The sequence below is a fragment of the Ranitomeya variabilis genome, chromosome 4 (genome assembly GCF_051348905.1).
Source record: "Ranitomeya variabilis isolate aRanVar5 chromosome 4, aRanVar5.hap1, whole genome shotgun sequence".
Taxonomy (NCBI): Eukaryota; Metazoa; Chordata; class Amphibia; order Anura; family Dendrobatidae; genus Ranitomeya; species Ranitomeya variabilis.
Window position 1 is genome coordinate 328419419 of NC_135235.1, and position 22869 is coordinate 328442287.

A 22869-nucleotide genomic window follows, 5' to 3' on the forward strand; every position below is an offset into this window, starting at 1 on the left:
GTGCTAAGCATCTCTGGGAACTCCTTCAAGATTGTTGGAAGACCATTTCCGATGACTACCTCTTGAAGCTCATCAAGAGAATGCCAAGAGTGTGCAAAGCAGTCATCAAAGCAAATGGTGGCTACTTTGAAGAACCTAGAATATAAGACATATTTTCAGTTGCTTCACACTTTTTTGTTAAGTATATAATTCCACATGTGTTAATTCATAGTTTTGATGCCTTCAGTGCGAATTTACAGTTTTCATAGTCATGAAAATACAGAAAAATCTTTAAATGAGATGTGTCCAAACTTTTGGTCTGTACTGTGTATATATATATATATATATACACTCACCGGCCACTTTATTAGGTACACCATGCTAGTAACGGGTTGGACCCCTTTTGCCTTCAGAACTGCCTCAATTCTTCGTGGCATAGATTCAACAAGGTGCTGGAAGCATTCCTCAGAGATTTTTGTCCATATTGACATGATGGCATCACACAGTTGCCGCAGATTTGTCGGCTGCACATCCCAAAGATGCTCCATACAAGGCAGGATGGATCCATGCTTTCATGTTGTTTACGCCAAATTCTGACCCTACCATCCGAATGTCGCAGCAGAAATCGAGACTCATCAGACCAAGCAACGTTTTTCCAATCTTCTACTGTCCAATTTTGATGAGTTTGTACAAATTGTAGCCTCAGTTTCCTGTTCTTAGCTGAAAGGAGTGGTACCCGGTGTGGTCTTCTGCTGCTGTAGCCCATCTGCCTCAAAGTTCGACGCACTGTGCATTCAGAGATGCTCTTAGGCCTACCTTGGTTGTAACGGGTGGCGATTTGAGTCACTGTTGCCTTTCTATCAGCTCGAACCAGTCTGCCCATTCTCCTCTGACCTCTGGCATCAACAAGGCATTTCCGCCCACAGAACTGCCACTCACTGGATTTTTTTTCTTTTTCGGACCATTCTCTGTAAACCCTAGAGATGGTTGTGCGTGAAAATCCCAGTAGATCAGCAGTTTCTGAAATACTCAGACCAGCCCTTCTGGCACCAACAACCATGCCACGTTCAAAGGCACTCAAATCACCTTTCTTCCCCATACTGATGCTCGGTTTGAACTGCAGGAGATTGTCTTGACCATGTCTACATGCCTAAATGCACTGAGTTGCCGCCATGTGATTGGCTGATTAGAAATTAAGTGTTAACAAGAAGTTGGACAGGTGTACCTAATAAAGTGGCCAGTGAGTGTATATATATATATATATATATATATATATACGGTAGCATGTAAACCGCCGTCAAAACTACTGTTATTGTGAATAGTTAAGCAAGTTTAGGATGAAATGATCTCTAAAAAGCCTAAAGTTAAAGATGACACATTTCCTTAATATTTTAGACAAAAACAAAATTGACATTTTTTTTAATATTAAAAATAACAAAAAGGAAAATGGCACTGGTGGCAGTGCTTGTGCAGTAGCATCTATCTTATTTTCCTACAACAATATGGTGCCGGTGGCGGCATTTGCACAAATGTATCTATCGGCAAGCAATAGATGCTACTGCGCATGTGTCGCTGCCGGCATCCATTTTGCTGTAATTACATTTTTAAGTATAAATATGAGCACAGAGCACCAAATAAAGACCTCCCACAGGCCCATCCCGAAGCACAAGAATCTCATTAAATTAAAATAAAGATTAAACAACAACAATAAGATGGATTTCATCCATTCAGGTATCATTTTATCAGTATAATGGTGCTGACCTGACACTGTCCGTAGTTTACTTAGCAAAATCCTGATGAAAGGTTCACTTTATCAGGAACAGTGGAGGTTAAGGTAAGACCTGGAAAACCAAGCAACATTTCAGTGAGAGTTGTTTGTAGGATTGCTAGAGAGGCAAATCTGAACCCCCACTTGACTGCAAAAGACTTTCAGAAAGATTTAGCAGATTCTAGAATTGTGGTACATTGTTCTACTATTCAGAGACAACTGCACATAGCCTTCATGGAAAAGTCATCAGAAGAAAACCTCTCCTGAGTCCTCACTATAAAATTGAGCATCAGATATATGCCAAAGAACATCTAAACAAGCCTGATGCATTTTGGAAACAAGTCCTGTAGTCCTATGAGGTTAAAATAGAACTCTTTGATGCAAACATAACACCATCTGTAAAAAAGCTGAAGATGACAAGACGATGGCTTCTACAAATGGATAATGATCCTAAACACACATCAAAATCCACAATAGACTACCTCAAAAGATACAAGCTGAAGGTTTTCCAATAGCCCTCACAGTCCCCTGAACTGAACATCATAGAAAATCTGTGGCTAGACCTCAAAATAGCAAGGCATGCAAGACGACCCAGGAATCTCCCAAAACTGGAAGAATTTTCCATAGAAAAATGGAATTAATGAAAATCCCTCATACAACAACTGAAAGATTCTTCGTTAGCTACAAAAAGCGTTTATACGCAGTGATACTTTGAAAAGGGGGTGATACGATGAACTAACAATGCAGGGTGCCCAAACTTTTGCATCGGCCCATTTTTACTTTTCTAATATTTAAAATGAGATAAAAAAGATGAATATATAATATATTATATATATATATATATATATATATATATATATATATATATATATATATATATATTTACACTGCTCAAAAAATAAAGAGAACACTTAAACAACAGAATATAACTCCAAGTAAATCAAACCTCTGTAAAATCAAACTGTCCACTTAGGAAGCAACACTGATTGACCATCAATTTCACATGCTGTTGTGCAAATGGAATAGACAACAGATGGAAATTATTGGCAATTATCAAGACACACTCAATAAAGGAGTGGTTTTTCAGGTGGGGACCACAGACCACATCTCAGTACCAATGCTTTCTGGCTGATGTTTTGGTCACTTTTGAATGTTGGTTGAGCTTTCACACTCGTGGTAGCATGAGACGGACTCTACAACCTACACAAGTGGCTCAGGTAGTGCAGCTCATCCAGGATGGCACATCAATACGAGCTGTAGCAAGAAGGTTTGTTGTGTCTGTCAGCGTAGTGTCCAGAGGCTAGAGGCGCTACCAGGAGACAGGCCAGTACACCAGGAGATGTGGAGGGGGCCATAGGAGGGCAACAACCCAACAGCAGGACCGCTACCTCAGCCTTTGTGCAAGGAGGAACAGGAGGAGCACTGCCAGTGCCCTGCAAAATGACCTCCAGCAGGCCACAAATGTGCATGTGTCTGCACAAACAGTTAGAAACTGACTCCATGAGGATGGTCTGAGTGCCTGACGTCCACAGATTGGGGTTGTGCTCACAGCCCAACACCGAGCAGGACGCTTGGCATTTGCCACAGAACACCAGGATTGGCAAATTCGCCACTGGCGCCCTGTGCTCTTCACAGATGAAAGAAGTTCACACTCAGCACACGTGACAGATGTGACAGAGTCTGGAGACGCCATGGAGAGCAATCTGCTGTCTGCAACATCCTTCAGCATGATCGGTTTGGCAGCGGGTCAGTAATGGTGTGGGGTGGCATTTCTGTGGTGGGCTGCACAGTCCCCCATGTGCTCGCAAGAGGTAGCTTGACTGCCATTAGGTACCGAGATGAGATCCTCAGACCCCTTGTGAGACCATATGCTGGTGCAGTTCGCCCTTGGTTCCTCCTAATGCAGGACAATGCCAGACCTCATGTGGCTGGAGGGTGTCAGCAGTTCCTGCAAGATGAAGGCATTGAAGCTATGGACTGGACCGCCCATTCCCCAGACCTGAATCCGATTGAACACATCTCGGACATCATGTCTCGCACCATCCACCAATGTCACGTTGCACCACAGACTATCCAGGAGTTGGCGGATGCTTTAGTCCAGGTTGGGGAGGAGATCTCTCAGGAGACCATCAGCCGCCTCATCAGGAGCATGCCCACGAGTTGTAGGGAGGTCATACAGGCATGTGGAGGCCACACACACTACTGAGCATCATTTCCTTGTCTTGAGGCATTTCCACTTAAGCTGGATCAGCCTGTAACTTCATTTTCCACTTTGATTTTGAGCATCATTCCAACTCCAGACCTCCATGGAATATTAGTTGTAATTTACGTTGATAATTTTAGGTATTATTGTTCTTAACACATTCCACTATGTAATGAACAAAGATTTAGAACTGGAATATTTCATTCAGTGATATCTAGGATGTGGGATTTTAGTGTTCCCTTTATTTTTTTTGAGCAGTGTATATAATCTAAAATACAAAGGAAATGTGTCATCTTTAACTTTAGGCATTTTAGAGATCATTTCATCTTCAACCTGCTTAACTGTTCACAATAACAATAATTTTGACCAGGGGTGCCCAAACTTTTAAATGCCAATGTATAAATGTATATGTTAAACCGCAGTAAGATTAAAAAGTCTATTTTATAAATGAAAAGTATTTAACCTTCGTCCCCCATGCTGAACAGTGGAAAGGCATCAGATGAGATCCTGCTCATGAGATGGATACATAAATATCTACATTACAACAGAAAATGTATTAGAATTTGGAACATTTCAACCCCATCACACTGCAGCCTATTTTCGTTTTTACGTTTCTGTTTTTGCCCAGAGCCAGAACTTTTTTACATTTTTCTGTCAATATGGCCACGTGAGTTCTTCGTTTTTGTGGCACGAGTTGTACTTTTGAACTACACCATTAGTTTTACCATATTGTGCATGGGAAAACGGCAAAACAATTCCAAGTGCGGTGAAATTGCAAAAAAAGTGTTTGTTTGTTTGTAGACATCAAACATGTCTAGGTTAATTTTTATTTAAGTGGTGAAAAAAAAAATCCAAAAGTTGTTAAAAAAAATGGCGTCATTTTCCGAGACCCGTAGCGTCTCCATTTTTTGTGATCTGGGGCTGGGGGAGGGCTTATTTTTTGTGTGCCGAGCTGACGTTTTTAATGATACCATTTTGTTGTAGATACAATCTTTTGATCGCCCGTTATTGTATTTTAATTTAACGTTGCAGCAACCAAAAAAAGTAGTTCTGGCATTTTTACTTTTTATTTTTCACTACTCCATTTACCGAAAGGATTAATTCTTTTTTACATCTTGATAGATCGGGCGATTCTGAATTCGACGATACCAAATACGTGTATTTTTTTTTTTTTTTTTTATTGTTTTATTTTGAATGTGGTGAATATTTATATATTTTTATTTAAAAAAAAAAACATTTTTTTTTACTTCACACTTGTTTCAATAATCTCCATGGGAGATTAGAAGCTGCAATCATCTGATCGCCTCTGCGACACACAGGCAACGATCAGATCACCTGTGTGTAGCAGAAATGCTCACTTGCTATGAGCGCCGACGCTAGGCAGTGCTCATAGTAATCTGGCAATGACAGGGGTCTGCTGCAGACTCTGGGTTGTCATGCCAACCCATCGGTGAAATGTGGTCATGTGACACAGATGCGGGTGCATCGCAATTCCACCCGCGGCTCTTAGGGGCACATGTCAGCTGTTCAAAACAGTTGACATGTGCAGGAAAAGATGTGGGCTCAGCGCCGGAGCCTATATCAAAGGGAGAGACACGACATGCGCAATATATGTACGGCGCATGTCGTAAAGAGGTTTTTAATATCTTAAAACCTGCCAGCAGGTTTTAGCAGCATGAGGTAGGGGTTAAAACACAGATTTCAGAATGTCTCTCTTATCAAGCTCTGTAGTTTTGTTTATGTGCAATGATTGTTTTAGCACCTGGAGCTTATCATTGTTGGAACACTGCAGAAGCTCCTGGTCCAATTCTGCACTGTCTGTGATAAGCAGCTCACTGTCTATAGACATTGTATATACAGAGCCTGGTGAGGGCGGCAAAGATGTCTGAGCTCTGCTTCTTGCTAAATCTAAAAACTCTGTGTCAGAAAGCTGAACCCAATAAACTAAAGGATAAATTGTTGGATTCAGGTTCTCTTTGGCTACTTCATGCTGCTCTGCAAAAACCTGCTGACAGATTCTCTTATGATTTTATTACAGTAGCATCGATAAACAGAAGAAAATAATGTAACTGCATCTCTAAACACAAGCAACAAACAACAATGTAACTGCAAAGTGAGAAAAGTCTAAGGGCCTGTGCACACGTGGCAGATTTGTTGCCTTTATTTCTTCACAGATTTGTCACAAAACCTGAAAGATTTCCTACTGCTAGCAAAGTGAATGTGTTTCCTGAAGTCACACGTTACTTATTTTTTCCTTGCAGATTTAAATCTGCAGCATGTCAATTGTTTCAGTGTTTTTTGCTGCAGATTTCACCCATGCTTATAAATGAGGAAAAATCTGCAGCTGAAAAATCTGCGACAAAAACTCCTCAAAAATGCCCCTATATTATGCAGTGTTTATCCTGCCAAGAGATGCAGAAACTACTGCTGCAATGTCTGCACACAGCCTTATACAAATAATTGTTGTTGTGTTTATAAAACAAGAAAACAATGTAATTATTTGTAAACAATACAATTTAGTGACTAAAGGTACCTTCACACTGACCAACTTTCCAACGATAACGATAGTGATCCGTGACGTTGCAGCGGCCTGGATAGCGATATCGTTGTGTTTGACACGCAGCAGCGATCTGGATCCTGCTGTGATATCGCTGGTCGGAGCTAGAAGTCCAGAACTTTATTTGGTCGTCAGATCGGCGTGTATCATCGTGTTTGACAGCAAAAGCAACGATGCCAGCGATGTTTTACAATGGTAACCAGGGTAAATATCAGGTTACTAAGCGCAGGGCGCTTAGTAACCCGATATTTACCCTGGTTACCATTGTAAAAGTAAAAAAACCCCAAACACTACATACTCACCCTCTGATGTCTGTCACACGTCCCACGGCGTCCGCGCTGCTGCTCAGAGCTTCCTGCACTGAATGTGTCAGTGCCGACCGGAAAGCAAAGCACAGCGGTGACGTCACCGCTGTGCTTTAGGGCCGGCGCTCACACAGTGCAGGGAAGCGGACGCCGGGGGACGCGAATGTAAGTATGTAGTGTTTGGTTTTTTTTACATTTACACTGGTAACCAGGGTATAAACATCGGGTTACTAATCGCGGCCCTGCGCTTAGTAACCCGATGTTTACCCTGGTTACCCGGGGACTTCGGCATCGTTGGTCGCTGGAGAGCGGTCTGTGTGACAGCTCTCCAGCGACCACACAGCGACGCTGCAGCGACGGCATCGTTGTCGATATCGCTGCAGCGTCGCTTAATGTGACGGTACCTTAAGGATGTACAATTGGTGGAGAAAGGTTGGACCTAGATCTTTATTAATTCTTTGCAATGTAACTATTTATAAATAGAAGAAAACAATGTAACTATGTGTAAATACAGGGAAACAATAATGGAACTGATCTAATTCAAGAAAACCCAGGAGTAAGAAATACTGTAGAAGATGGTAAATTAATATTTTCAATAGTTTCAGCTCAGTCTAAACTTTTTGTCTTCTTCATGCCTTCACTCTCCACTCTACCTGGGGGAGAGGGGATCCTTTGGAGCTTATGTAACAAGCTGCTGGCCCCATCAGATACACTTATCCTGAGGATCCTGAACATCAGGAAGAGATTCCGAATTTCAGGTCTGGATCTGCACAAAGAAGACAAGTCTGAACGCAACAAGCATTTCAGGGACTGTTCACTTCCAGAGCTGTATGGGGAGGGGAGCGTTTAACCCTGTAGCCTCCTACACAAGGTTCCTCCAGAAGTCCATGCTGCCTCATCTAAGGTGGCTCCCAGCAGAGGAGGCATGGAAACCCTCAGCAATAGTGAAACAAAGCCCACTGCCAGAGGGATGGGCGACAGTGTGTGCGTTTTCCTACATGGACAGTAAAATAAAGTGTTAAAGCTGTGAGAGATTGTCTCCCAAGCCCAGCCCTCCTGCTTTCCAATCACTGACATCATACAGAGAGGGGGAGGGAGAGAGAACTGCAAGAGTCACACAGGGGAAGGCAGGCAGGCAGGAGCAGGGACTGGGAGAGACACACAAAGTGTAAAGTGTCCAAGGAAGCTGGCTCTGCACAAGGCACAGGGCTCTGCACAAGGCACAGGGCTCTGCACAAGGCACAAGGCTCTGCAGGACTGGAGGAGAATCACTGCAGGACCAAGGACCCCACACTCATGGACCCTCACACAGCATGACCAGGAACAGCTGAAAAACATTTGTTAGAGGGAGAAAGCTCTTGGGGTGCAGGAATCTGGGAAAACTGCTGTGTATGGTGCACTGTCTCCCTGGGGTGGAGAAGAAGGGGGATGTGTGGATGCGGTCTGCCTTGTCCCAATAGTTAGCCTAAAAGGAACCAGCACATGCAAAGGGGATTGTGCCATTCTGCATTGCTGGTACATGTCCCTGGAAGAGGATCACAGGGTGGAGAGTGTCTCTAAGTTGCTCCTGCTTTAGATCCGTGGATTTGATGCTTATCCAGTGGATTATGGCTCCAGATCGGAAAGGATCCTGCTGCTGTCGCTGCTTGTGGTGGCCACTGACTATCGGCCTCATAATAGCTTCAGTCTTCCAAGGTGAGACAAACTTTGATTTGCAGTAGAGGAGTAATAACATAATGGAGTGCGGGGAATTGGTCATTTATTGGGATGGGTGAAGGGGACGCACGCCATTAATCATATATAGAATAAAACAATGAATGAATGGAGTCCATGGGTGCTGGAGCAGAGGAGGAAAGTCTGGGTGGGCTCTCGGGATGTGAGTCATGCAGGTCTAGAGCCACCTGGGAGTCCAGCTCTGGGTAACAAGGTGGCATCTAGAACACCATGCCCCATAGCTAGAGACGAGATGCATTGTACAAGTCGGGGTATTATCTATCTACCAATTTATAAGGTGAGCAGAGAAGAAAGGATCATCATGTGCCATCTAGAAACGGCGCTGGACTGTAAGACAATGGCTTCGTTCTCATGATGGATGGACGACATTGAATAATACTCTACAAGAATGGCATTTTGGTGTCAGACCTGGTGATGGAGGTGGCTCTGCCATCTCTAGGGACTGGACCTCACACTTGTTGGTGATTTAAGTCCTGATGTCAATTTCAGAAGGCAACAGGTGGACAAGAATAGAAGTATTACTGCCAATTTTTCAAGTATGTGACAATGTCCGGGATGAGATCATAATTGCTTTTCCCAAAGTCAGACCTAAATGCTAATCTCCGCCACTTGTATGAGACCAGGAGCATGAAGAACCATGCAACTTTCCCAGAATATACACTATACATAGTGCGGAGAGCGTTAGGACCACTGGGTCACTCCGAGAATCGTCCTGTTCTCTGGACTGGAAAATAAAACTGGAGGCAAAATGTAAGCTCTTTGTGATCTGACCCTTATTGGGGGAAGGAGGGTACGATAGGCATCTATGCCAGCCAATATGGAGAATGACATGTCCCTCCCTCCATCACAATAACATTAAAATAAGGGACGTGTTGCCAAGGGGGCTGCTGCTCTATGACACGGGGGCAGCAGATAGAATTAATTTTGGCTGGGTGATTCTGCATGAGAGAGTTCTGGGATGCAGAGTGTAGACTCGGCAGATCCCATACAGCCGCCCCACAGCTGTCTGAGCTGCATCCTCCCTAGCTAACTATTTCCACCCTGTAAAGTTTGTGGCTACAGACTGATTTTTTTTTTTTCTTTGTTGACTTCATTTTGGCCCAATTCACTGCCAATGTCCATCTTGGTGAATCGATTCGACATCTCGGGTGCTGGTGGTCTGGTTGTAGGACCACTCGTATGCCGTTCACCATGGCTGTAAGGACAATTCGAGCAGCACATGAGGAATCCAAAGAGACCCAGCTGAAAGAAATCATGCAGCAGACAGAGGAGAGGCTCCTGTCATAATGAGATGTGCAAACTTGACTGTGTGTTCAGGGAACTGGAGGGAACAATGACAGACACCAGACATGGCTTGAGCCGCCACAGTCGGTGTAGCTCAATGGCACCTCTTAAACACAAACTCTGCATTTACTACAATTCAATCCATTGACTTGTACTTTTCTTTTCAAACCCAATCCTAATCATTTCCTATCCAACAACCTATTAATTTCCCCGCTGACATCCATTGGAGCGGACAGGCTGATTCCAGATGGCATGAAATTCCCTGCGTTTCTACAGAAAAATCTAAAGTGGTCGTCTGAAAGCCCCCAGCAGATCATTACTGATAGAAATGTCCATTGTTGTTCCTCTGAAAATACCAATGTTCTCCTTACACTAGTGTGAATGTAGCTGTAGACGAATGCAAGCCCCATGGTAGCACTAATAAAGCAGAGATGGTTGGACGTCTTCATTGACTGTTCTGTGTACTACATTGTAGTGAATTTTACTGCTGATAGGAAAGCAATAAAGCCATATAAATGGACCTCGGTGTCCTCCATACACGTTCTGTACATTCTGCAGTGTGTATGTATATGTGTATAAAATATATATAGCCAGCTGAGATACTCAGATTTTTTTTCCTAGAAATTAGTAAATGCAAATCAAGTGGCATTGACTCAGGCCATAAAGTGACATAGTGACATAATACCATAATCTGTCTATTAAAAGCCATAGTCATGCACAATCCCCCATCACACCATTCACCGGATCATACATGAGTGCCGCTGAATCACGGACCCCTCCATGATGACCAGTTCTCTGGAATGACAGACACATTAGAAAGAGTTTGCTTCCTAACTGGTAAAAAAAAAAAAAAAAAAGTATATTCTGGTAAGAAAGAGTTAATGATCTATTCAGATGGCTCTTGTTATTAGCATAAATCCTGTTAATGAAATCTTCCCTGATTAGCAGAGTATATTGGCCAGCGATGCAGTGCCGGCTGCTCATTAGCCCTACAGGTGGTGCGCACAGTAGCAATCATGTAATTATGACATGGCCAGGGCATTATTAGGCGGCACAGCGGGGCACAAAGGTCAGGAAAGCGTTCATACAGGGGGTCACTGTAATGGCCAGAGTGACCTCTAGGAGACATGACTGAATGCACATATTACATCCATCCATGTTTCACAATGGTCTGAGGCTGACCGTTCTGTACAGATGTAGCAGAACTGAGTGCGTCACTTAACTAAAATAAGTCACTAAGTCCCTGCAGTATGGCTGCCCACACCTTATATGTCATGATATCATGCCAGATTACAAACTTGGCTCTGCTGCATCCTCCGTATGATATCGCAGATCCCGTTTGGTGCATTCAGACTTGTATAGAGAAAGCTCCACATAATCATATAAAACGTGTGGGGGCTTTAACAAGGCCCCATGTGTTACCGGGATGATTGGGGCCAGGATGCACCGCCACCTCTGCAGTTGTCATGACAGACTCTTCCAATCAGTAATGGTTGGTAAACTCCCTCATTTTATTCCCCTGACAAGCTCCACAGCACATCTGTCTTCCCTTCTCCCTGCAGAAGACACTGAGGCTCTGTATCTCTACTGCAGGTCTCTGCTGCGACCCAGTGTCTGAGCTGAGGCTGGAAACACACAGCGATGCTCAGTCCAGGAGGTCCATATGGCTGATGGGTGAGGGCAGGATACGGTGTGCAGAGTACGATGAGCAAAGTATGGTGTGCAGGGTAAGGTGGGCAAGGTGCGGTGGGTAGGGAATGATGGGTAAAGTTCGGTGGGCAGGGTACCGTGGACAAGGTGCAGTGGGCAAAGTACAGTGTGCAGGGTACAGTGGGCAAGGTGTGGTGTGCAGGGTACATTGTGCAGGGTACGGTAGACGGTATGGTGGGCAAGGTGCGGTGGGCAAAGTAGGTGTGCAGGGCACATTGTGCAGGTTATGGTGAACAAGGTACAGTGCACAGGGTATGGTGTGCAGGGTTCGGTGTGCCATCTCACAAGGATCTCATCTCCTGATGGTCCTACATAATAGGCTCTAGGAGAACTGATCCGTGACTACAGCAGCGGTTGGCATCAATGTGACTGTTTTTCTCGTCCCCCGTTAGGCACATTTGTGCCCGTCTGATGCTTTTGTGACCAGATGTGCAATGGTAGTAAAAGGGGATTACTTTTAGGGTATGCTGTGTGTATCAGATGGGTGAAGGCCACACCGCTGTGGTCTAAGGATGAGCCGATTCTCTCCAATCATCCCGGGAAATTTGGTGAATCAAATGTGCAGTATTATACTCTGAGGTCCAGTGATGTAGCGTGAAACTTGTGGGCCCCATTTCAAATTCTCCCACAAGCCTCCAACAATCACAGGTCTTTAATAGTAAGAGTCTTTCCAAATGGGCCAAAGGGACCGTTTGAGCCTCCTTAGTCTCCAAGTCTCCACTTTGCACCTATTATTTCTACTTCCTGCTGGTGTCTCTCCTGGCCTCAGAATATATTCGGTCATCTTCTTTGGTCCTGTGTGGTCATTTCCTCAGATGCCCGGCATCTTTGTAGCTTCCAAGGTCCTGCGACATCATAACAACAATAATGCACGTCATAACTCCTTGTACATGTGGTTACTTTCTGAAGACGTGATTGTAACTTTGAAATAATAATAATTATTATTTATATAGCGCCAACATATTCCGCAGCACTTTACAATTGAAATGCATAGAATAGACCACAAATATCATTATTTTACTAACTTCTGGACTGACATCTTTAATCACTCAGAAGCACAGAAATTTTGTCCACAAAAACTCCTTTCTGACTTAAATGACTTCTTGTAAGACACCCCACACCTTATCTTGACGTAGGTCTCAGACATCATGTTGTTGCGGTGCGAGGTCAGTGTCCAATGAGCTAAAGATGCCGGACGTCAGAGTAAGACACCCCAAACTTCGTAGTGACATAGGTCTCCCACATCATGACATTGCAGTGCCTAGTCAGTGCTTGATGAGCTGAAGATGCCGGACGTCAGAGCCAGAGACCTCACACCTCGTCGTGACGTAGTTCTCCCACATCATGACGTTGCGGTGCCTGGACAATGTCTGATGAGCTGAAGATTTTGGACGTCAGAGTAAGACACCCCACATCTCGTCGTGACATACGTCTCTGACATCATGACGTTATAGTGCCTGGTCAGTGTCCGATGACCTGAAGATGTTGAATGTTTGAGTAAGACACCCCACTAGACCAAAGAAAAAGAACCAGACTGGAGCAGGGCTGAGTGACAAGACAGGTGAGGGTCAGATGAGTGAAAAAAAATTTTGATCCCTTCCCGGCCTCCTAGTCGGCAAAATAGGCAGCAAGTGGACAATATTTTACTGAATTTCCTCAAGGTGAATCAGAAGAATGTTAGATCCAGGCGAATGCAATTTTTCATTTTAAATTTGAGGCAAATTCGATAAACCTTAATAATAATATATTTTTTTATTTATATAGCGCCAACATATTCCGCAGCACTTTACAATTAGAGCTGATTTCCAAATATCTACCAAAGACAAATGAAGCCATACCCCTGCAGGCTTTTTTTCTTTAGAAGTCACATGACTAGCCTATTTATCAATGTCCGACCATGCTGCCTCTGAAATAAGCATCAAACACAAAGCGGCACAAACTTTTCATAGTTCTGACAACCGATGGGCGGCACAGTAGTCCGACCCCCCCCCGACTGGCCATAGCGTTGATGCGTTAAATGGAAAAATCCCTCTAACACAAGCAGATTTTTGGATGTCTACTGTCGGCACGCACATTTTCGAGCTTTTCTTCGTCCTTTTATGCTTTTGGGTAAAACCTGCTGGTAAGCAACTAACAGCTATCCCGAATTATTGTATGTGGGGTCAATGGAGGCGGCTCAAGGAACCTTTCCTAGAAGTTTTTCTGGGCTGAGCCCTCCCCCTATATTACAGCGATACTCATGGCCGTACGCTCCCTTCTAAAGAGCGACATTGATGGACCTCAGCTTCCATTACCAGGCACAACCCTGACCCCTATTCAGCATGGAGGACGGCTCCCCAGTCATCAAGAACCGAAAAATGTCTTCTAATTGGGAATCGGATGCAATTCTTAGATACAGTTCAGCGTTATTGTAATTAGATGCATGCGGACAAGAAGTCGTGAGCTCAGGCACTAAACTCCATCGATTTCATCAGCGCGGAGGTTTTCGGCACATCAGCAATGTACTGTGAATGGTTCCTGCAACCTCGAGACAAATACATCAGGTCAAGCAATTACTTCTCACATCACTAATTTAGACTGACAAGCGGAGTGCAGCGGGCGCCTATATGGAGCGCAGAGACAATAGGGGGGCTGTAATGCACCTCGACCCTATTCTATGCAGGTGTGAGGAAGGAAAAAGCCCCCCACAGCCTGCAGAGAGGCAGACACAACAACGGAGCATGAGGCGACACACAAATACCGTACAGCACAGGGCTGACACAAATGCCGGGATTAGACAGATGGAGTCTGGGATGCAGGGCGTCCGTGCTGCGGATTAGCCTGAGGATAACGGCAGTGCGATCATGTACACACCATCATTTCTGCTCTACCAGATGTAGCAGTGCTGAGGGTGCGACTATAAGGCTAGCTGCGGTTCTATATAGTGAACTCTGCATTCACCAAAGAGTTAAAGGGGTTGTCCTTCTCCAACGACAATTTTTTTTAATTTTCTTTGCGTAAATGCATGTACTTGGGGCTAAAAATCATTTTTGCAATTGGGTTTCATTAAATATTTTGCACCTTTTGGCTTTTACAGGCTTTTTATTTCCTGCACTTTCGACTGTAATGTGGTCATAAATCAAGTGAGAAGAGCTCAGAAAAAGACAGATAATGGTTAGAAACTATTCTATTAGTTCTACTGCGTCATCAGAACGATCTTGCTGAGGGATTCTCATTTAACTCGTTCTGCCTCCAACAACAGCCAGTGCAACAGGAAGCCCACAGAAGACAAACCGTGCAACATTGTTAATAAAACCCAATTACAAAAATGATTGTTAGCTACAAATACATGTATTTCGTGAAGAAACAATATATATATTGGCCCCAACAGTGAACAATCCCTTTAAATGCCCAGTTCAGCTCTGCTACATATGTAGTGAGAATAATCCACATAAAAGTATATTATAAATATATTTTACAATATATGTCTGTGTTGTGTCTCTGGCCTGATATTTGGGTATTGCAGTATTAAGCATCTCTTCTTTATAAGCGAGTTAAGCAGTGAAATATTCCGGGGAAAGAACGGCCTCTTGGATTTTCAATAACCGTTTGACAATGATTTTGTTGTATCAGCATTAGCTCATGTGCAGCGTGCAATTCAATTTCTCGTGTAGTTGAATTATCTGAACGCCTGACATTCTGAAAATGCGAAACCGGAACAGAAGGAAGACAGAAAAATATCCTGATATATACTGACATACAGTGGGTACGGTAAGTATTCATACCACTTTAAATTTTTCACTCTTTGTTTCATTGCAGCCATTTGGTAAATTCAAAAAAGTTCATCTTTTTCTCATTAATGTACACTCTGCACCCCATCTTGACTGAAAAAAAAAAACATATGTAGAAATTTTTGCAAATTTATTAAAAAAGAAAAACTGAAATATCACATGGTCATAAGTATTCAGACCCTTTGCTCAGTATTGAGTAGAAGCACCCTTTTGAGCTAGTACAGCCATGAGTCTTCTTGGAATTGATGCAACACGTTTTTCACACCTGAATTTGGGGATCCTCTGCCATTCTTCCTTGCAGATAACCTCCAGCTCCGTCAGGTTGGATGGTGAACGTTGGTGGGCAGCCATTTTCAGGTCTACCCGAGATGTTCAATTGGGATAAGGTCAGGGCTCTGGCTGGGCCAGTCAAGAATGGTCACAGAGTTGTTCTGAAGCCACTCCTTTGTTATTTTAGCGGTGTGTTTAGGATCATTGTCTTGTTGGAAGGTGAACCTTCGGCCAAGTCTGACGTCCGGAGCACTCTGGAAGAGGTTTTCATCCAGGATATCTCTGTACTTGGCTGCATTCATGTTTCCTTCAATGACAACCAGTCTTCCTGACCCTGCAGATGAAAAACACCCCCCTACCATGATGCTTCCACCACCATGTTTCACTGTTGGGATTGTATTGGGCAGGTGATGAGCAGTGCTTGGTTTTCTCCACACATACCGCTTAGAATTATCACCAAAAAGGTCCATCTTCGTCTCATCAGACCATAGAATCTTATTTCTCATAGTCTGCGAGTCCTTCATGTGTTTTTTAGCAAATACTGTGTGGGCTTTCATATGTCTTGCACTGAGGAGAGGCTTCCATCGGGCCACTCTGCAATAAAGGCCTGACTAGTGGAGGGCTGCAGTGAAAGTTGACTTTGTGGAACTTTCTCCCATCTCTCTACTGCATCTCTGGAGCTCAGCCACAGTAATCTTGGGTTCTTCATTACCTCTCTCACCAAGGCTCTTCTCCACGATTGCTCAGTTTGGCTGGACGGCCAGGTCTAGGGAGACTTCTGGTGGTCCCAAACTTCTTCCATTTAAGGATTATGGAGGCCACTGTGCTCTTAGGATCCTTGAGTACTGCATAATTTCTGTAGTAACCTTGGCCAGATTTGTGCCTTGCCACAATTGTCTCCGAGCTCCTTGGCCAGTTCCTTTGACCTCATGATTCTCATTTGGTCTGACATGCACTGTGAGCTGTGAGGTCTTATATAGACAGGTGTGTGCCTTCCCAAATCAAGTCATATCAGTTTATTTAAACACCTTGCATCTAATGAACGAGTAGAACCATCTCCAGGAGGATCACAAGGAAATGGACATCATATGACTTAAATAGGAGTGTCTGAGCAAAGGGCCTGAATACTTATGACCATGTGAAATTTCAGCTTTTCTTTTTTATTAAATTTGCAAAAATATCCACATTTCTGGGTTTTTTTTTTCAGTCAACACGGGGTGCGGAGTGTACATTAATGTGAAAAAAATGAACTTTTTTGAATTTACCGAATGGCTGCAATGAAACAAAGAGTGAAAAATTTAAAGGTGTCTGAATACTTTCCGCACCCACTTTATATGTAACCTCATCTGCAATGCTTCATTTCTTGTTTGGGGGCCCTGCTGAGCAGTCAAACATTTACCTGCCACGTTCTGCGCAGATCACAATGACCGGGGACTCTGTGATTAATTAATTTTTAGGGGACTTTTCTACCAAAAATAATTGTGTAGGGTCACAGTTGGACAACCCATACGGTAAGTGTCTTGGCACATTCACCTGCAAAGTGAAGTGATTCAGGGGAGCTGTAAAAAGATGGCAGTGCAGCGTTTCTGGCCACAGGGTGTGATTGCAGTTTTAAAGAGAAGGAAAAGCTTATATAAGGGAGTGTTAATCATGCAAGTGCCCCAAATAATGCCCATAATAAGCCCATTTCCTATATGGCACAGTCACTGGGGTCTTACTGCAGCAAGAATGAAATCGTAATGGACATTTTACAGTAGAAAATAACCAGATATGTTCTTGTAATGTGTATGGACACACATAAGAGCTCCTGTATGAATCGATTTATATTTAAGCACACGTCAAACAGCACTGATGTCAGATTATAGGAATATAAGTGTATTGTCCATGATGTCCCAATATATTTATGGGGAACCTCTCACCTCCAGAACAATGTTAACCTGCAGGTATAGGGGTAATCTGCTGTTGAACAGCATTTAAATCATCTGGATAAGCGGCTACAGGGAGAAAGTGAACTTCTATCTTCCCTGTACCTGCTGGCTTCCAGTCATGGGGGCGGTACAGGGAGCAGGTACAATCACCATGCACTATACTATACATTGAATGCACCGTAATCGGTTCCCTGCACATTGATTGACAGCCTGTACAGCACACGCACGCTGCACACACACTGCAGAGCAGGTTGTCGGTGAAAGTTCCGGAGAATGATTTCATTGCGGTCACAGTAAAGTTAGCAGTGACTGTGGCCGCTCTCTGCACCGCCCCGATGACTAGAAATGAGCGGCTGCAGGGAGGATATACCATTTTTTCCCACTAGTTGCTGCTCCAATAAGGGCTCATTTGCACAAGCAGATAATCGTCTGAACAATGATCGTAACTGCCGACTAGCAAACATCTGACAAGTGTTTACACAGGACGAAAAGCGCGAGTGAGATGGTTGAATAGCGTTGGTTACATTGTAACACGGAAATGGGAGCAGTGTGTTCACACACAGAGAATCTGAAGTGGATGATGTGTATTCCGTGTCATTCCCATATTTTGAATATTGTACAAACATTGCCGTCGATTCTGTATAAACAAAATGTAATCAATTAGAAAAGCAGAAAAATGTTCAATAATCCCAAATATTTATTGGTTCCAATGATTCCTCTGCCCTTGAACTATTTATTGCCTTGGAGCATGGTCAGTCTGTTGGGGACTTGAATTTCTCCTCCTCCTTTAGGTCAATCAAATTATAGAACAATCTCCATTTACATTATACAATTTTCCAAAGTTGAATGATAATTTTTTCGCTCCTCCTAAACGATTGCACGCACAATGGATGTTTGTTTTTGGACACATTGTTCAGTCGCTTGACCCAGTCCCATTACACAATTATCGTGAACGATAAGTCGCTATCGTGAGAATTTGAGAAATTATAATCCAGATTCAATCAGCCAGGCATCATCTAAACCTGCAGATCACCACTGTATTTGCAAGTAACTAACGTTTCTGGAGTTGATGAGTTCCTTTAATAAGTTTCTCTATAGCAGAACTTCACTTAAGAATCCGAGGCCTCCACAAAGTGTTTTCTGGCTAACTGTGTGGATTTCACCATCATTCACCCCATACAAATGGGAGATATTTTGCAATCATTGCATCACTTCTGGCTATTTGCTGAGAGTAATATTAGTTTTTTTAAGAGCAGAAATCGAAAAACCGAACAGATTGATGCAAGAATATTAGTTCAATAAATCCGAGCACCAGACAGAAATTGCTACAGAGTTTTGGGGACATTGTGGAGATTTACGACTTTAATAGGAGATGTGAAGTTTGGAGTTGTAGGCCAAGAACATTATAGTGATCCTCCACCCTGGGACTGAAAATGAAATATATACATTTTATATGCATGGGCTCAATGCCTGCAGCTCCACACTTCTGTGGTTTAGACTTCCCACTGAACTTCCCATGTCACAGTGGCGGCCATTCTGGAAGCAGGAGGAAAGGAATGCCGACTAGAGCAGAGGAGGGAGCAGGAGGCGAAACCAAACCATGCCGATCAGAGCAGAGGAGGGAGCAGGAGGCAAAACCAAACCATGCCGACCAGAGCAGAGGAGGGAGCAGGAGGCAAAACCAAACCATGCCGACCAGAGCAGAGGAGGGAGCAGAAGGCTAAACCAAACCATGCTGACCAGAGCAGAGGAGGGAGCAGAAGGCTAAACCAAACCATGCTGACCAGAGCAGAGGAGGGAGCAGGAGGCTAAACCAAACCATGCCGACCAGAGCAGAGGAGGGAGCAGGAGGCTAAACCAAACCATGCCGACCAGAGCAGAGGAGGGAGCAGGAGGCTAAACCAAACCATGCCGATCAGAGCAGAGGAGGGAGCAGGAGGCAAAACCAAACCATGCCGACCAGAGCAGAGGAGGGAGCAGGAGGCTAAACCAAACCATGCTGACCAGAGCAGAGGAGGGAGCAGGAGGCTAAACCAAACCATGCCGACCAGAGCAGAGGAGGGAGCAGGAGGCTAAACCAAACCATGCTGACCAGAGCAGAGGAGGGAGCAGGAGGCTAAACCAAACCATGCCGACCAGGGCAGAGGAGGGAGCAGGAGGCTAAACCAAACCATGCCAACAGTCTTTTTTGCTTTTCTCCTGCACTTGTAGTCTTTGGCATTCCAGTTACTATTTGGACATAATGTGCTATTTTGTAAATCCTAGGAAATGGTACACTAATGTACCAATAAGAGATACTTGTGTATAAAGACATTCCTGTAGCACCATGATCTTCTGTTGCCTGATCCTATTATTGTCTATTGTGTTGTTGTTATTATTTATTATTATAGTGCCATTTATTCCATGGCGCTTTACATGTGAGGATAAAGGTGCTGATCAGAAGTCCTCAAAAGTGAAGTAATTGTAGATCATTTTCATCCTTCAGGCAACAGATATCTCTCCTGACTCCTCCATCGGACATGCCGGACATCATCTGTCGGGGGAGAGTCACGAATACCACTTACACATTAGACTGTCAGCCGAGCCAGGCCATGTTAGTGTAATGTGTATGGAGACCTTAAAAAAGGTCATTGGATAAAAGTTGGCCAAAACTGGAACTGGCAGACCAGCTAATGTATATGTTGGCCTCCCTAAGGATTGGCAGTTATGTTCCGAAATGCTCAACCTGTTTTGTTTTTTTTTCTCGAGGAAAAATTCCCTTCTCCCACATGGTCAGTGAAGTTTATGGTCATCCTAAGAAACTTTGTGTACTGCTGCTTTAGTTCAACTTACCGATCAGTATGATATAAGGCATGGGGGATCATTTTCATCTATTTTTTTGTGTGTGTAATAATAGTTAAGCTCCTTACACTCTCACTTACAAATATAGTTACTTGTTCAAACTAAAGATCACCCATTGTCTACATTTTGGGTATGTGCATATGTAGGTTGGATCTCTCCGGATTTTTCCGCACATGTTTTTGTAAATCTGCAGGTAAACCGCACTGCAGATTACCTGCGGATTTACTGCGGAATTACCACTGATTTACCGTGGTGTTTGTGCAGATTCCACCTGCGGTTTTAAACCTGCGGATTCCTATTGAACAGGTGTAAACCGCTGCGGAATCCGCACAAAGAATTGACGTGCTGTGGAATAAACAACGCAGCATTTCCGCACGTTTTTACCACAGCATGTGCACTGCGGATTTTGTTTTCCATAAGTTTACATGGTACTGTAAACTCATAGAAAACTGCAGCGAATCCGCAGCGTCAAAACCGCTGCGGATCCGCAGCAAAATCCACAGCGTGTCCACATAGCTTTCTGTTCACCAAGTTGTGCGTGAGTATGCGCATGTGTGTCTGTGCGCGTGCGTGTCTGTGCGTGTGTTCCCATACCTTGGATATAGAGAGCAGAAGTTGGCACTGTATCAGTATAATCACTGATGTCCTATTTTCTATGGAGTGCACTGACCAGATCCTGTTACAAATCACTATATATCAGGGATTTTTAAGTTATACGATTATGGGACTTTTGTAGTAATTAGATAATTAATACATTTAGACTTTTATTTTTATATTTGCATTTTACTATTAAAGGGAATCTGTCAGAAGATTCTTACCACACAATCTGAGAACAGAATAATGTACAGAAAGAGATAAACTCCGGCTGATAAAACAGTTATTTTATCTCTATCGGACTAGTAACACTGCTGCTATGTAGTCCTCCACATTCATAAGCTCTGTATAACCCCGCCCCCACCACTGATTGGCAGGTTTCTGCCTAAGTACAGTACACAGAAAGCTGCCAATCAGTGGTGTGGGCGGGGTTATACAAAGCTCTGCACTACGTGAACTACTAAGATCTGCAGCAAAGAACTTTTTTTTATCAAAAGTGCATGAAGCAGCCTAGTAAGTAATACATCGCTGGAATCTGGGTCTCAGCCCCGACGTCATACTTCTATCAGATAAGGAAGGTAAAAACCTCCTGACAAATTCCCTTTAATATGTGCCAAGAAGTCATATTCAACAAGTTAGTTCACTTTTATCTAATTGTCTTCTACATTTTAACTACAGGTATAAAGTAGTGATGAGCGAATATACTCGTTACTAGAGATTTCTCGAGCATGCTTTGGTGACCTCCGAGTATTTTTTAGTGCTTGGAGATTTAGTTTTTCTTGCCGCAGCTGAATGATTTACATCTGTTAGCCAGCATAAGTACATGTGGGGATTCCCTAGCAACCAGGCAACCCCCACATGTACTTATGCTGGCTATTAGATGTAAATCATTCAGCTGCGGCAAGAAAAACTAAATTTCCGAGCTCCGAGGACCCCCGAGCGTGCTCGAGACATCTCGAGTAACGAGTATATTCGCTCATCACTAGTATAAAGTCATTGGCATGCCAGAGGTTGATATAATTTCGCATTATTTTTTCAGAAACCTTGTCTAAAAAATATTAACTTCAGTTCCCCCCCACTGGCTCACAATCTTATTTCCATTTCCAGGCCTTACATGCTGGGAAAAACTTTATAGAAGGCCAACACAGCTTCTCCTTGCAATCAATACAAGCTTACTAGGTGGAAAATACAGTCAAGTGGCAGACAACTGTAACATCCATCAGCTTTATAGCGCAATCTGTCCTAGTTCTTCAGACAGGAATGTCATGAAACATTTTGCCTCTATAAACCAGAAGAGCCAGTTAAAAACAATTATTATCATGGCTGGGAGCTTTCCCTATCTACGATGCCCCAGATCGCTTCCTCTCGTAGTGTTATTAAATAGGGTGGCAGAGGACTGTGCCGCGTCTGCTGAAATAAATAATAACATATCCGTTCTGTAGGCTCTTAGTTGTATTGGACATCACAGGAAGTCTAGAACAAGGAACAAAAGGCTTCCTTATTGCTGTAAATGTGGGACATGTTGGCATAATAACTCTCGGAACGTTTGCCTCTGTAATCCTTCTTGTAAAGCAGAAGGTGATGTCGTCTATGGTTTACATGCCAAGAGGGTGGACAAAGGAAGTATACAAACTATATGTTAATTATAGAACATGCCCAGATGAATTATTTGTTTAGAATTTGGTTACATTGGGTAAAAGCCCTTTTAATCAGGTCTTTAATGGGCCAAACGAGAAGCAATCATTCATAATTATTGACCTTTTGACTCATTAGCCGAGGAGCGCTGGTGTCAAGCAGCTACCACAACAGAGAGGAACCAGAACACTGCAGCATCTGATTGCTCCTACTCCTGGGCTTAGAAAAAGCACTTCTCCTTCGTTTTAATGGTGTTTATTTCTTTTGGCAGTACAAGGGTTAATCGGCTAT

At 43.5% G+C, this 22869-nt stretch overlaps 1 protein-coding gene across 6 annotated transcripts in view; it reads left to right on the plus strand.

The window, feature by feature from the left end:
* The first annotated feature begins 7877 nt into the window (after window positions 1-7877).
* Window positions 7878-22869, plus strand: part of NECTIN1 (nectin cell adhesion molecule 1) — a 405552-nt gene continuing 390560 nt past the window's right edge. For 4 of the 6 annotated variants that reach the window (XR_013213250.1, XM_077250500.1, XM_077250495.1 and 1 more), the window contains exon 1: window positions 7915-8507. Coding sequence is in view for 4 of the 6 variants with exons in the window: in XM_077250500.1 (XP_077106615.1) it covers window positions 8402-8507 (106 nt within the window). In the remaining 2 variants the exon portion in view is untranslated. Of the gene's footprint in view, window positions 8508-22869 lie in introns of all 6 variants that reach the window. The other 2 variants (XM_077250497.1, XM_077250499.1) reach the window with 2 other exon arrangements.